General features: G+C 42.8%; 1 protein-coding gene across 3 annotated transcripts; it reads left to right on the top strand.

Moving 5' to 3' along the window:
• The first annotated feature begins 25 nt into the window (after window positions 1–25).
• LOC121883995 (sphingosine kinase 1) lies at window positions 26–15681 on the top strand. 3 transcript variants are annotated; one of them, XM_042392473.1, is made up of 6 exons: window positions 26–1581; window positions 1914–2474; window positions 10315–10464; window positions 12683–12777; window positions 13093–13208; window positions 14576–15681. In XM_042392473.1, exons 2-6 carry the CDS (start codon window positions 2048–2050, stop codon window positions 15483–15485), a joined length of 1698 nt encoding a protein of 565 aa, XP_042248407.1. In that variant the 5' UTR covers window positions 26–1581; window positions 1914–2047; the 3' UTR covers window positions 15486–15681. The 3 variants fall into 3 exon arrangements, with proteins under 3 accessions (XP_042248407.1, XP_042248406.1, XP_042248408.1); XM_042392474.1 differs by lacking the exon at window positions 26–1581 and adding an exon at window positions 2842–2959 and having other exon boundaries at window positions 2384–2474; XM_042392472.1 differs by having other exon boundaries at window positions 26–2474.
• The last annotated feature ends 569 nt before the right edge of the window (window positions 15682–16250 follow it).

Here is a 16250-nt window from a genome sequence, read left to right as displayed (position 1 = left end):
CGGTTTTATGTGTTGTAAACGTCACATCCCACGTGATTTCTGACTGGGTGTGGAAAAAGTTTAACTTGTACATTTTTTTCTGTCTCAAACAGAAAGTTTTAAACTGAGATGGAATTGCTCTTCAGTTTAATGATAAGTGTATACAATATATACGTTATTATGAAAGAAAATCTAACGTAACGGTTAGAGTTAAAACAATTGGTCAATTTATAATTTAGTCGATCGACAGAGAATTGATCGTCAACTATTTGATAACTTATTATTCGTTTGAGTCACTTTTCAACAGAAATACCAAACATAACCCAGTTTTAGCCTCTCAGTTGTGAGGATTTGTGTTTTTTTACTGCTGTTTTGTGTTTTGTTTTGTCTAATACAATAGTAAATTCATAATTTGGGGGTTTTGGACTGCTGGTTGGACAAAACAAGATATTTGAAACCATCAACTTGGTCTTTAGGAAACTGGAATTTTTCACTAATTTCTGACATTCATTATAGTATATATTTTTTGGTGTATTTATCGATGTTTTGTTTTAACAATCTTATTTGATAGGCCTACTGTGGATCTTACATGTTTTGTGATCCTTGATTCTCTTCACATTTTGTCTGATTAATTTTAAGTCTGTATTATATGTTTGGTAACCTCTAAGGTTCACGGTCCATGTGGTGCTGCTATCCTGGCCAAGACACTCACAAAACACTATGTGAAACTCTTGGCTGCCTTGAAATTGCAAGTTGACTTAATTAGTGTTGAACAGCCTTGTTAGGTATTCACTCATCAAATGTCTTGTCATGTCTTACAGAAGCTGGTCAAATCACAAGTCAGTGAGTCTAGGAATGGTTCCTAGTAGTTATAGTTATTAATGATACATAATATGTTTATTTCAGTGCCTCAGTAAATCAAAATGAATGAATTACTGTCAGGTCTGCTTTGGTGCAGAGATATGCAAAGTTTACCAGCCTCTAAACTTATTTTCAAGGAAATTAATAACTGAGGCTTGGTTGGGATCTTATTCCACAAATAATTTGAACATATCTGATCTCTCCTGGAGGACATTTAGGGGGCATGAGCCGACAGCGAATCTAAATATTTAATGGATTAATGATGTGATGGAAAATTTTCTGACTTAGATGAAGCAAAATACATTCATGCTTGCTTTCCTGTACTTTTCCTGGTGAAACAAAAGGGCAATAAAAGGTCAAATAAGAATAAGAGATGCCATTACCATAAAGCACACTGATACATCACTTCATTTTCAATCAAAAAGAGAACTGTATGTCCACTTTCCACATCAAAGATGGACAAACTCATAAATATCTCATGCACTAGCCTCCAGAAATTTGGTTTTATGTTATTATGTATAACAAAGCAGCAAGTCAAACACCAGAACTACAGTCCCTTATAAAGTTCCTCATAAAAAACAAAAAACAAAGCAAAAACAGTTTTACAAAACAATCCTAGCTTAAGCACCCTTTATCCAGAGCTTTCAACTGCATTTCAGTCTCCTGTCGTGGGTGAATGAGCGAACACCATCGGCTGATGAAGACCCTGAGATGTGGTTGACAGCCCAAGAAAAGAATCTGGTAAGTGGACCTTGAGTTAAGACTATTTCCAAGGTCAAGAATGAGCTTTCATGCTCCAAAAACCTATGTATTTCAAAAATCTGAAATTAGATGAATCGTAATCATGGCTTTTGTTCCAAGTCTTAAGCAGATGTCTCATTGTGTTGGTGTCCACTTGATAAAATCTGCATATTTGCAAATAATCATAAGCTTGAAATTGACGTCCTACTGTAGTTGAGTCGCGAACATGTAGATGAGCTGGTTTCAGGTTGCACAGAGAGGCGCAATTACAGACAGGACCGTGCGCTCTCCTCCTCCAGCTCCATCACTGCCATTCCTGTTTCTGTCACTAGGGAGAGACTCTGAACTAGGAAAGCTGTTGTTACCAAGCTCAAAGGGTCCCACAGCAGGCTGGTAGTGTTCAGAGTCTGCACCGCACCGCCATCCGCACACTGGCCTGCGGGACGCGTCGCACTCTCCGTCCGGGATGGAGAAAGACGCCTCTGAACCGGACCCATCCCGCCAGCGGAACGGGTTCGTGGGCGTGCTGTACGGGGAGTTCACCGACATGCTCAACGACAGGGTCCGGTACTCAGTGAGCCTGACGGAGAGCGCCCTGACCATCCAGAAGATCTCCTCGTCACCCGGCCGGACTAAGATGGTTCTTAACTTGACCGACTGTGTCGGCTGCCGGGCGTACCGAGGGCCGGACAGCGCGGACGTCGGCGCCTACTTTACAGCCTATTTCTACCCGTTCAAAAGGCGGTGGATGAGCGCCGGAGTGGCCCGGCAGCGAGTGGAGCAGTGCTTTCGGGTCGCGCTGGTCCAGGACCCGCTCGCCAACCTCCAGGAGGCTGAGAGGTGGGCTCATGCCATCAGAGATGCCTCTGTGATGCAGGCACCCCGGAGAGAAGGTGAGCAGTGTGGGGACATGGGTCACATTTTCAAGCCCCCTAAAATTAATTTAAACACGCAACTTAATATTACAAAAGGCATATAGACTATATCAATCTGAGTGGGCTATCACATATTATTTTTCTGTGGATATGAAAAATATCACAAAGTAGGATACAATAAGGTTGGTCACTATAAGCACCACAGTGGTATTTGAATATTTTGATGGTCATCACAGTGATTTCATTTCTTCTTCTATGTCTTTCTCCAACATTCCTTCAGCGAGGTCAACCTGTAACAGTAGGCTAAGTAGACTGACTTCCCTCTCAAAAAGCCCCACATGTTACTTCAACCATAGTGCACCTTCCTTTTTTACCAAAAAAACAGGTTTGGCAGAGAGGCTGCACACATTCCTTCTGCTCTCACTAACCTGCTCTACCTGCCATGAAAGGAGATCCACCTGCCTGCAGCAACTACAGCTGCCTCATTCATCCACACAGACCATGTGAGTGATCATTCTGGATCTGGAGCTTACTGCAAATGCACACGCAAACATGCACACACAAACTCACAAAACTGATCACTTAAGTAGTTAGATTTTCAACTGATCCTCTGTCAGCACAGAGTGTAGCCGCTGCTCAGGCTTCATTATCTCTGCTCCGTAAAATTCCCACTGAGAATTTATTGTTGATGGGTGGAAAATCACATCAAAACAAAGCCCGTTTTTCATCCTGCTGAGCAGCAGCTATGTCTAATTAGGTCTCGTCATGTCTTCCTCTGTTTAAAATGCAAGCTGTCCTCAGGTTCCTTTGTCTTCTGATCTCATTAGCTTCCTCTGTGCTTCACCCTGGTATACAGTGAGAAGTAATTAACATGAATACGCTATGAGAAGTGTTTACACAGCTAATTACCCCCATCACTCATTAGGGAGGATGTGGTGATACTTTGTGACGACGAAGTAAAACTGTCACATGGGGGTACAAATTCTGAATCCAGCATGTCAGGTCAGGTAATATCCTTTCCCCCATACAGAAATATTTAACTGTTTGATATATAAAGCAGGCATGCACTCCTGGGCAGCCAGCGCAGTTCAAACGAAAAAAACGGATATTTGACTTGGCGGTGACTAATTTGGAATGTTGGTTGCCAAAGATGGAGGAAAGTGTTAGCAGAGGGATAAGGAATGAGGTCGCCCTCCTGGTAGCAGCCTCCAGGTGTACACTGCAAACACAGAGAGAGACTGACTGGGCTCTGTGTGATCCCTCTGGTCTGCAGCCAGCAGGAGTTTGGGTTTCAGCCCTGTATGGTGGGCAGGTAGGCAGGCAGATGGTAACTGGAGAGGTAACTGTCACTGTCCTCTTACTGGACTCATCAAAGAGCTCCAGCTTGGGAGGATTTCAAATCACACACTACTAATGAACCATCTAACAGTTTGTAGCGTAGTCCTTTTTTTTTTTGCCTTTTCCCTTTTTTTTTTGCCTCTTCACTCCACTGATGTGATCACATCATTAATGTATAAGCTTGTTTTAGCATTCCAGATCCAGGTCAGCCAATAATACTGTATTTAACAGAATATATTATGTGTTTTAAATGAGTAATGTTGTGTTAATAGATGCGGCAGAACGTGTGGCTTTACTGCCTCGTCGTAGAGGGTGTATGAAAGTCAGTGTGATTCACTAATCCCTCATAGTGCATTTACCCCTAAGTTAATTGCATGTCATCTCATCTGGCATTGCAGATAGAAAGGTTGGATTAAAAGTGCAACTGCGGCGCAAGATTTGTATTTAGTCAGAGAGCTAAAGTGAAAAGTGTAAAGACAAAATTTAATATGTGAAAGTGTAGTTTGCTCCTTTTCTAGTGGCTTGCAGTGAGGTTGTAACTTAACTAATTCACTCTAATTTAGTTTGTGTGTTGAAATCTGTCACACTGATAGTCTCACTTGGGTTTTTACTCTCTATCGCAGGCTCAGTGGAATGAATGAGCCGTAAATAATGAAGTGCATACACTATGATACAGTCCTGCACACGCTAATGGTCTGCTTAAAGGCTCCACAGTTAGATTGCATGCAAAGGAGCAAAGAATTGAGATGATGCTTACTGTCTTCATTGCTACTGGCTGTATCATTTTCTGCTTATCAAACATCTGGTTGGAGGCCAGTGACAGATTTCACATTTATACATTGTAGAATTATTTTGATTCCATTGGTGCAACACTGTTGCGATAGCATTGTTCATTGTCCTAATTTTTTTTCCAAACTTCTGCCCCAATACACCCTTACAATGTGCAAATTCCTTCAAGCTACTCCAGTGCCAGTGCGAGCATGATCCTTGCACCAAGTGTGTGTGTGTGTGTGTGTGTGTGTCGGGGTAACAAATTGGAGCGTGCGAAAGAGAAGGAAGGGAGGAAAGAGGGAGCGGTATGTTCAGATCTCACAAAAATCAACGACTGTGTTTTTTTCCGCAGCAGTGGCAGGGTCAGGTGTGTGATATCTCCTCCCTGGGGCTCAGCTGAAGCTGCTGTGGCTTCCTGGGTGAAGGAGACAAGAGCTGACTGCGTCACTAGACAACCTCTCACCCCAACCAGCATCTCGGTCCCCCCGGAGGCTTCGTCTCCTCCTCTGTGACACACGGCTCTGATGGCCTGTCAACGCTTACCCCCACCCCCCATCCCCTCCCTCCCCTCCCAGTCTGGTGATGCCTCAGTGGGCAGTGGTGTTTATGCTCTTTCAACCTCCTCCCCTCCTCTCCAGCAAACACTCACCCAACCTTGGAATGCAGCTTGTTTGCAGTCTGAATATAGCGTTACTCCTCAAGGAGCCAGCTTTCATTGGAAAAGCCCAAATATTTGTCTCTGATTCAAAATGTTTTTTGAAAAGCTTCATATTTTTTAACAAATCCCACCTGTACTGCAGCATGGCAAATCTCATCTTTATTTAGCTTTTTTTTAAAAAAAAAATCTGCACAGCGATACACTTGTGGCAACGAGATGATAAAGTAACTCCTCTCTGTCACCTCAGCACTTGTTAGCACTGACACATTGACACATCCAGTCTATCTGTCGCCTGTCTGCCTGCATGTGTGTTTACACACTTGTAACTGTGAAATACACCCACTGCAGTTTCAAGTTTGCTTGCCAGTGTGACAGGGTAGGATGTGCCCACAGGAATCTGACATCACATCACAGACCTATTTCCAATACACTCAATTTCTCACACTCATATGCTGCATCTATCTTTCTGCCCCTCTCTCTACCACACACACATACACGGCCGAGGAGGAATGTGTGGGAAAAAGGCGTTTTCAGAGAATTTAGGGCATTCAACAATAATGGAAATCGAAGCATAAATTAATCAATATAATATTGAGCTGCCTTGATTTTTTGAGTCTTTTTGGTTGTAAAGTTTAAAATACTTTAAATCATTTAAACTATAACCTATATATGAACTTCATAGTTTCATAGTGCATATTCAAGCAGAAACATTTGCTCTCTGATTTTATATGCAGTTTATAACTTGCATATAAAGTATTATGACAGTAAATCAAACATGCCACTGATGTTGAAACCATTCAATGTCCTGTGCAAAGTGAATGATCATTAATAATCTCCAGATTTGGCTCCTTCTACACTTTACACAGTGAGAGTAATGGCTGCAATTTAATATCGAATGTAATATTTACTAGATCCACAACAAGTAGTTGATTAATCGGTCAGTCAATTCACAGAAAGAAAATATTTTCATAACTGATTAATCATTTGAGTCATTTTTTAAGAAAACATGTCCAAGTTCTCTGATTCCAGCTTCTCAAATGTGAATATTTTCTGATTTATTTAGTCCTCTATGATAGTAAACCAAATACTTTTGGGTTATGGACTGTTGGTCAGGACAAAAGAAGACATTTGAGGACGTCAGCTTGGGCACTTTGGAAATGGTGATCATCATTTTTCACCATTTTCTAACGTTTTATATAAAAGACTAATCGAAAACAATCAACAGATTAATCAATAATGAAAATAATCATTAGTTGCAGTCTTAATATTTGCACTCAGTTGACAGACTGACCGTCATGAGGGTTATAATGTTCAGTTTTTGTTAAAAGTTTTAGAGTTGATTCAACTTTCTCGTCGTTTTGGAGGTGTGCTGTTGTCAATGTAATTGTAGTGTGTGATTGAGTGTTTCTAACACTTGTTTTCCACCTTATTTTTATGTGTGTGTGAGTAGATTAGAAAAACCTGTCAATCACCTCATGAAGGCAGAATTTATTGCTATACTGTTTTATTAAACTGCACCTATTAAACCGGCAACTGGCTGTTCATAATCAGCAGTTCATAATCAATGAATGCAAATGAATGCAAAAGAGTTACATAAGGCCACATTATGTTATCTTAATGTGGACAGTGTGTAAAGTCAGGTTTTATATTGGGATTATGTTTCCCACCCTCTAAGTTATTTAAAGCTGGGGTAGGCAGTTTTTTGGGTTTTTTTTTTTTTTTTTGCATGATTGGGCAAAAATTCCATGATAACCTTTCAGCATATTGTAATTCAAGTGGTTTGAGAGAAAACTAGACTTTTGCACCTCCTCTTGTCTCTGCATTCAGGCTTTAGAAAATCTAGCCCATGATGAGAGACTTTAGGCCAATCATGGGTCATTTTGGAGAGAGGGCGTTCCTATTGGCTGGTCTACAAATGCAGATGCGCAGTCACTTCCCTTCAAATGGTGCAAGTCTGATTCAATGGCGGAAAATCCTGGAAAAAAAGTTTCTATTCCAGCATTGGCAACAACTGCCTACACTTCTCCGTCTGCCAGAGCTTCTCCTCCAGGGTCAGCCAGGCTGCCTGTTGCCACTGCAGGTTCTCTTTAACCGCCTCGAGCTTCATGCCACCGCTGCCAGGCTGGTGTGACTGTGCACCGGGGAACAGGCTGTGAAAAGAGGCGGAGGGAGCCTGGAGGGGAAGGCTGCTGGCGGAATGATACAAGGCAGCAGAGAGAGAAGCGGAAGGTTTTGCATTGTGTTTGTTCAACTCGCCTACTGCAGCTTTAACGCAACTGAGTTAATAAGTAAATTCTGTTATATGACAAGTGCAAGATGAGTGTGAAGCTGCAGCATGATAATTAGACTGAACTGATATTTCATTATTCATTATTCTACTTGAATCGCTCGAATAAATCAGACATGTTGGCAGAGATTTAGAGATCTGGAATCAGGATGCTGAAGATGCAGGACGAGAGAGACGAACATCTGTGTTTTAGGTGTAATGAATTCCAGTGAATGATGCCAGAAGAAGATGCTGTATTTGTTTTGAGAAACAAGGATTTCAGCTTTAGGTAGGGCTGAGTGAAATATCACAATATTTTTGACCAAATACTTTGATATTGATATTACGACTGTATTGTAGGGATGACTATTAGCGCTTTCACAAAATTCACAATGAGATTTTTTATAAATAATCATCAGTAATGTGGATATAATGACTAAGTGGGTAAAGGCAAATAATAGAACAGCTATAATAGTCTGGTAAGTTCAGAAAATTACATCACTTTACTGTAATGCAGCTTTTAAAACCAGGAAAAGACAACACTTATGCAATATCACGATATTAAGATATCCAAAACCTGAGACGATATCTAGTCTCATATCACGATATCGATATAAGCCCTAATTTCAGGTTTGACCTTTTGAGGGGCATCTGTGTTGGTTTATTAAGCCATTCAGCTCGGCACACTTGAGTGCAAAACCTGATTCTAAAGCTCTTTCACTGTCAAAAGCCAGTTTCCACTATTGTAGCTGATATTCTGGAAGTGTGGAGAGGGCCTTTTGTGTCTGAAAGCCACATTGTGCTCTGATACAAAACAACGGTGACCCTGTGTGGGTGAATGGAGGCAGAGTTTGGCATGTGCCTGTGTGTTTTCGCGCTCTCTCCTCACTCTTCCTGCGTGGTTCACACCTCTTTTCTCTTTCATAACTCGTGTCCTATCAACATGAGCCAATTGAGTTAGAGGGAGGCAGCGGCAGCATTACATCACAGGTCTCAGTGTTGGAAATTGAGGCTCCGCACCGTCAGGAAGAAAAACACTTAGAGTAGACAGATGTCAGTGAGTCAATACTGTTTTGTGTATAGTTGCTCTATCAGCACCAAACTGGCGGAAATGACTGCATCTCTGTTGATTCACTGACTTTATAGGAAAGAGGTGATGGAATTTAACCTCCCGTGCGTTTTCTTCTTCTGATCATTTTGTCAGCCAGATGCCAAATGTCAGCAACACCTGCAGCCAAATCATTATGGTGGAAAGACTATACTGATACTGAACTTTCTGTCCTCCTCACCCCAAAATGGAATGTTTTTTTTTATTATTATTGTTCTCTGATTCATTTGATATGGTGTCTGGTGAGTCTGTCTCTGCTGTAAAGGTCAAGGGCATCTGCTGCAAAATCCACCCTCCAGAGAGGCACAGCTTCTCTCCAAATTCACTTTTAAAAGTTCATTCTTGCTACAGATCCTTGTAGGGCCAGCCAGTGGCTAATCCTGCACATAAATATGGATTGAAAAAGAATCCAGTAACTATTTGTGGTGAAACAAATAACTTATTACAACAGATTTTATTAATAACATGCTTTACTTGCCGTTACTCTTAACAGACTGCACAAGCAACATTCTCCTCTCTTTTTTCTCTCTTCCTATCTTTGATTTGTTTCTTTGATTTCATCCATATATTCATTTTTTTTTAGCCTAATGTCAGTCTGTCAGTCAATCCATTTGGTCCAGTCTGAAATATCTCAATGACTGATGTCTGATGGAATGCCATGAAAGTTGGTTTGTAAAGACATTCATGTTCCTGAGAGGATGCCTTTTCCTCTGGCACCACCATGAGATTCATATTTGTGGTTTTGAGGGAAAAATCATCAACCATTAGATGGATTATCATGAACTTTGGTTCACATATTCATGTGACCCAGAGGAGAATTTGTAATGACTTTGGTGATTCTCCCGACTTTTCATCTAGGGCCATCATAAGTTCAAAATTTTAATTTGTCCAATACTTGACAATTCCTAATTCCTAACTAATGACATTTCCATCAGCCACAGCTGTAAACTCTGTGTTTAGTGGTAATTTGCTAATGTTAGCATGCTAACATGTCAAACATTACACCTGCTAAAAATGCTGATGTTAGCATTTAGCTTAAATACAGCCTCACAGAGCTTCAACCATGGTTGTGAACTCTTAGTCTTGTTTTAATAGCACACCTTTCCTCTTTCCTGTCTTTAAATCGTTACTTTTTTCATCCATTACATAATCCATTATCATATTATATATTATCACTTGAATATTGTCATAAACTGCATTTAATATACCACTATAAACAGAACGGAAGCAGTTTGAAACTGGGTAAGTCAGCAAACATCCATCTTGCAAAAGTGCCCTTGAGCAAGATGCTGAATGCCTACCAACCCCTGGGTAATGAAGTACAGTCACTCCATTACTGTGTATTCCCTTGAGAGACGCGAGCAACAGGAGGATTACCTCATGGGGATGAATAAAATGTCACGGAACTTCTATTAATAATCGGTACGATCCCGAGTGAGAGTCATCTGCAAGACCTCTCTGAAAAAAAGAAGCACGTCACATTAACATTAAGCATCGTCTATCTGAATGCTGTCACAGCCTATGACTTTACTGTTTCGTGCGCTGTTTTTTTTTTCATAGTGCATTTCTGTACCACAGATAGCCCAAGGGATGAGGCTGTCCTTATACATTCTTTGACATATTTGATCATGCATAAGACCTCTTCTTGTCTTCTTGCTTCATCTCTATCCTTGCCTTCACTCACAACCATCTCTCTCTCTCTCCGTGTCTCTCTCAGGTGTGGTGTACACGGAGGTGCGTCGTCCTTGCAGAGTCATGATACTGGTGAACCCTCACAGCGGACGCGGCCAGGCTCTACAGCTCTTCACTGGCCACGTGCAGGGCATGCTCACCGAGGCCGCTGTCCCCTACACACTCGTCATCACAGGTCGGTACCGCTCACACACACACACACACACACACAAATATGTTTCCTCATGCATTTAGATGACACTCTTCTCAAGATCACCTTGATGTGAAATTATGTTGAAGGGATTAAACCTTCAATCTCAGGATGAGACAATTACACTGAGAAGTAGGCCATGCTAGCTGCCTCTAACACACACTCACGCACACTTAAGTTGGCATGAACAAAGTTTAATCTCTGCAGTGATTATGCATCATTTGTGTGATCAAAAATGTACAGGGCACACGCTCAGCAAACATGAGTATGTACACACACACGCACACACACACATACATCTGCATGCACACGAGCACACTGATTCAAGTCATTTCAGTCACCCCAACTGCTTCACATTCTGCATGAGTTGCTGGTGGCTTTTTGTGACCTTAAACTGTGTCATGTGTTGGTTACTGTCATCTGTGGTTCTGAACTCCAAGTAACCTCTCCCTGAATACCAAGGATCAGCAAGGGAACCGGGGAAGGCTTGAATGCCAATGAAAAAAAAAACGTAAAGGGCATCATTTACCCTTTACCCTCCACTCCAACCCCAGCACTGTTTGACAGGATCAACAATTAGGTAGGCATCAGCTGTCTCCTCCAGCATCAGTTCGGTAGCGCTTCAGCTGAATTTCTGCCACAGCTCAAAGTAAAGTTTAATGTGACAGAGAATATGGAGTAAAAGGAGGGAGAATCTGTGTTTGTTTATTTCAGAAATAGTGCTGATGCGCATGCAGGCTCTGTGTATGGACTCCTGGGGCTTAAAGGAAGGTCATCAGCTGGACGGTGATGAAAAAAGACAGCGTAATTACAGACGTCTACCCAGGCCAAAAGAACAAAGCGCAACAGAAGAGATGGGGGGGAGAATATGGGTCGCTGAGGGCGTTAGTGGTTGGATACGGTGTCCAGTCAGATGTGACTATGAGCGGATTAACTGGCACAACCCACTTACCCTGCACACAGCTCCTTGATGAATGTATCACAGAGCCTTTGCCCGAGGAAGGACAAGTACCAATGGAGGAGCCTCTTGTGTCAGCGTGTACCTTTTACATAGTGTATGAAGCATCCAGTGCACCAAGCTTCTTCTATCTTTACCCTGGTTAACCTCAGAAGAAGGCAGAAGAGTAAGACATGAGGAGGAAATTGCTGCATTTAAAGTGAAACAACTTTAATTTGCCCCACCAAAAAGAAAAAACTAAGTGTGTATTCATGTATTGCCTTAACAGAGTGTAAATATCAGCCAGCATCTGTGCAGCTCAAAGAAGACTCAACAAAGCAGCAGTGAACATGATGAAAGGTTATTGTATGAAAACTATGCCACCGCTTTCTTCAGGTTGAGGTTGGCGTGTTAGTGTTTGGCAGTGACCCTTGAATAAGGAAGTAGCTGGGAAGTGAAGCATCAGCCTGAGCCCAGGCAGGCTGCAAGTGCTGAGTCAGCTGTGCAGTGCAGTTTACTCCCTCTGCCTCTGTCTGTCAACACAGCACTGCATCACCGTCTCCAGTCTCCCCCAGCACGTACAGTAGCAAACAAACAGCGCCGGCGGGAAAGGGACAGGTAGAGGTTGAGCAAAGGGAAAGGAAGGAAAGGAGAGAAGTTTTCATATTTCAGTTCTGTCTTCAATCAATACTTGATCAATACTGAAGCGGGAAAATGTTGCTTTTGTGATGGCTGCATATCAATACTTGTCTTCCTCTTATTCTCTCTCTCTCTAAATCTATCTCTTTTCCTCTTCCATTTACACACACAAACACGCACCACTACGCTGGGGAGTCTCGGCTGTAGACTTTAATGTTGGCGGGATGAGCCAGCAGAGACCCCCTGCAGAGGGACCAACTCAAGGACGCTGCCAATAAATCTAGGCTGCATAAATAGTTCAGTCCTCTGCCGGCGCATTAACCAACACTCGCATGCATCCAATGAGTGCACACGCACACACTTGCTGATATTTGTCAGTCACAGATGTTTGCAGGGCAGCTTAGCTGCCTCGGAGCTGTTGAGTAGCCACTGGACGGGCTAATGTGATATGTCTGGCCTGATAAGGGGAAATTGAATCTCTTTTCTGCCTAATCTCCCTGATCCTACCCCAGGGGCTGGCGATAAAGGGAGCATGTCTCTCTTTCTCTTTTTTTTTTTCTTTCTTTTTTTTGGTCATTTTTCGTGTTTGCCTCTTTTATTTTTCTCTCTTCCACTTGTGTCCTTCAGAGCACCAGAACCACGCACGGGAGCTGGTGAAGAAGGCGGACCTGTCACAATGGGACGCCCTGGTTATCATGTCGGGAGATGGGCTTCTGTTTGAGGTGCTTTGACTATAACCAGCCTACTGCTGTTTCACAGTTACACAACAGTCAATCAATCACTGATGGAAAAGATGTAGACCCTCATGTTTCTATTCTTAGCGTTTTTCAGAATAGGCCTGTAAAAATTTAATTTGCATTCAGATGTGACAAAAGAGCTCAGTGCCAGCACTAAAATGTGTGTCCCATGCTTGACTCGCAAGTTGTAGCTATTAAAGAAAAGAAAGTTTTTTGTATGTTTTTTGTCACATAGAGACAATACTTTCTATTTAGGACCATGGTCTGCTTCTGTTTTTGTATTTGTTCTTGTTCATTCAGGTGATAAATGGTCTAATGGATCGAGAGGACTGGCAAGAGGCTATCCAGACCCCTCTGGGGATTCTACCAGGTGGCTCAGGCAACGCCCTGGCTGCCTCCGTCCACCACTACTCTCAGTGAGTCAGTCCATTAATGAGTCATTTAAATGCATGGATTAACGGTGCAAAAGAAGAGCAAAGAAAAACCTTCCTCAGCCCCAAAAAGAATGATTTATCTCCTTTTCTGTGTAATTATGGCAAAGGCTGACTGGGCACATCACTCCTCAGGAGGGGGGAGAGACAGAGGGGCAGACTGGAACTGCTTCACTGTGCAGCGGGAGGTCATTTCAGGCTGCCGATAACTCTCAAAGGAATGATGTAATGGGTTTAGAAACTCGGCACATTATGAGTGATTATAGTCCAGAATGCAGCTGTGGAACCAGTCGGCCCAGCACATACCCAGGGTGTCATCTCCCTCTACTGGCTGTTTGTTAGCACAACAGCAAAGAAAAAACTGGAATTGTTCGAGGGCACAGGTGTGGCATCACCACCAATCCATTTAGATATAAGATTTGAAAGGTTTTAGGCAAAAAATGTCCAAGTTTAGGCATGCGTTAAGACCTAGAAGGGACCAAAACCAGTGGACTAAATGTGCGACCTCTGCACATGCAGCTCGTTCTACCTGGACATACACATACATACACACATATTTCTTATATTTAAAGGAAAAAGTTGGTGGTATGTTATATTTTTATTATTGTCAACAAATCTCATAAAAAGACCAAGAGTATTTCCTTGGTTGCCAAAACCTGATATAGCTTATTCCTGTGTGCCATAGAGCTCCATGGTTGTCCAAAAAACATTAAAAACACATAAATGAGACACACCGTTGCACACTTTCCTTTATTACGACAAACATGGGCACTGTATTTTATTTTAAAAATAATCTCAAACACAGCGTTCTGTAAATACTCTTGTATTAATGGATTAATCCACGTCTGAAAATAGTCCCCAACAAATGCTCTATTTTCTCATGTTTGAATAACCTTTGCTAAAAACTACAGTGCCCAGCTGTTTTAGGAAGTTACTGACCCTTTTTTAAAGATTAAACTATATATTTGTGAGTCTTCAGTAAGAAGGAATAGGCTTGGGCTGAGTGCCACAGAAAGAGGTTAGAGAGGTTGAAAAGTACTGCGTGATGCTTTAATCCATTGTTGGTTTTGGCACTTTTGTGAGATTTGTTGACGGTACTAAAAATATGAAATAACATCAGCTTTATCCTTAAGATTTTAAACAGCTAGAACAATTATGAAAATAATATTGCACAACTAGTGTAATTTGTTTGGCTCAAAAATGTATCAAAGTAAAAATATATATATATAAAATTAATATATAGAGATTATTGCATTTATTACACAGATATATTAATCCATAGTACTGTCTTGTGATGTTGTGTCATATTATGTTTGCCTCTCTGACTCTTGATTTGTATAAATCTTCCTCAGGTCGCCCCCAGCATGGAATGAGGAGCTACTACTGAGCTGTGGTTTCATGCTGTGCAAGGGTCTGGTTGGCTCCCTGGACCTGGTGTCGATCCACCTGGCCTCTAGGCAGCGCGTCTTCTCCTTTCTCTCCCTGGCCTGGGGCTTTGTGGCTGACGTCGACATTGAGAGCGAGAAGTACCGCCATGTCGGAGCAATCCGTTTCCTTATGGGAACTCTGGTGCGCTTGGCCTCCCTCAGAGTCTATCAAGGCAGGTTAGCGTACCTGCCTTTTAAGGAAGTGCCAAAACTTCCAAAAGGGAACATCAAGACTACCCAGCTACCCTCCACACCCCAGCACCCCTCACTCTGCTCCTCCCTCCCCTGTCGGCTCATCCCAAACACTTCTCCAAACCAGAACTCTCGCCACAATTGCAACAGCACAAATTCCAACTACAACACCATCACCAACTCCTCCAATAACGCTATCACCACCAAAAGACCTGAAACTCAGAACGATGACAAGACCAGAGCACCAGTGGACTCTCTGCTACCAGGCCTGGACCAGCCAGTCCCTGAGAGCTGGACTGTTGTCAAGGAGGAGGACTTTGTCCTGGTGCTGGCTATTTACCAGTCTCACCTGGCCGAGGACCTGTGGACAGTCCCTGATGCGATGGCAGACGACGGGATGATTCACTTGTTCTACGTGACAGCGGGAATCTCCAGGCCTGCCCTCCTGCGTCTCTTCCTCGCCATGGAGAAAGGAGCCCACTTGGCGTGCGGCTGCCCACACCTGGTGTACGAAAAGGTGAAGGCCCTGCGGCTGGAGCCCATCTCTCCACAAGGCATGATCACTGTTGATGGAGAGATGGTGGAGTATGGGCCTGTTCAGGCTCAAATCCACCCTGGACTGGCCAGACTCATATATGGATGAACTCGGATTATCTTAATCTTTTTCTGGCTGTAGAGCTTTCTGGTTTGGCCTTTTACATTCAGTGTCAGTTTCTTTATGTATGCTGTGTTTTCAGAAGTGCCAAAGACATTTTGTCAGCCTCTGGAAATTCCTCTATTTTTCTACAAAAACAACTTGTCCTATTTTTATGGACCCCCCCCCCCCCCCCCCCCCCCTCCCACCCTCACCGTCCTCTCTTTCCCTCAGTGTTCGATTCAGGGTCAAAGCCATGGATTGTTGTTCTTGCTGCTGGCTGGTCCCAGCTTAGAGGAATGGGGAGGGATTGTGTGCATAAGAGAGAGAGAGAGAGAGAGAGATCTTTATGTATGTTTGTGTACATGTGTGAGATTATGCATGGGGAGCTTTGGCACATAGCGGCGCGGCGCGGTTGCTGAGGAGTGCATTGTGCACTCTGCTGTCGGACCTCATAAGCATGACACACGTGAAGACAAGCACATTTACCCGTCCTGGAGGGCTCCAGCGATAAAAACCACGCCCCCTTGTACCATTGTACACCAGGCCGGCAATCTTCCTCCTGGGCAACAGCATCGCCTCCCCCTCGGTCTGATAAAGAGGAGCTTTCTGACTGAAGAGATATAAATCCTTTGGGGATTTGATGTTGACAAATCTTTAATCTTTTGCATAGTTTATATAAAAATCTCAAACAAAACCAGATCTAGTCACACTAAGCATTAGTACTCCCACCCCTCCCCTTCCTCCTTTCTGTTTAAGAAAACTTCCTCCAGC

Source organism: Thunnus maccoyii, chromosome 18 (genome assembly GCF_910596095.1).
Source record: "Thunnus maccoyii chromosome 18, fThuMac1.1, whole genome shotgun sequence".
NCBI lineage: Eukaryota > Metazoa > Chordata > Actinopteri > Scombriformes > Scombridae > Thunnus > Thunnus maccoyii.
The sequence above is the reverse complement of the archived record's forward strand: the minus strand, read 5'-3'. Positions and strand labels throughout refer to the sequence as shown.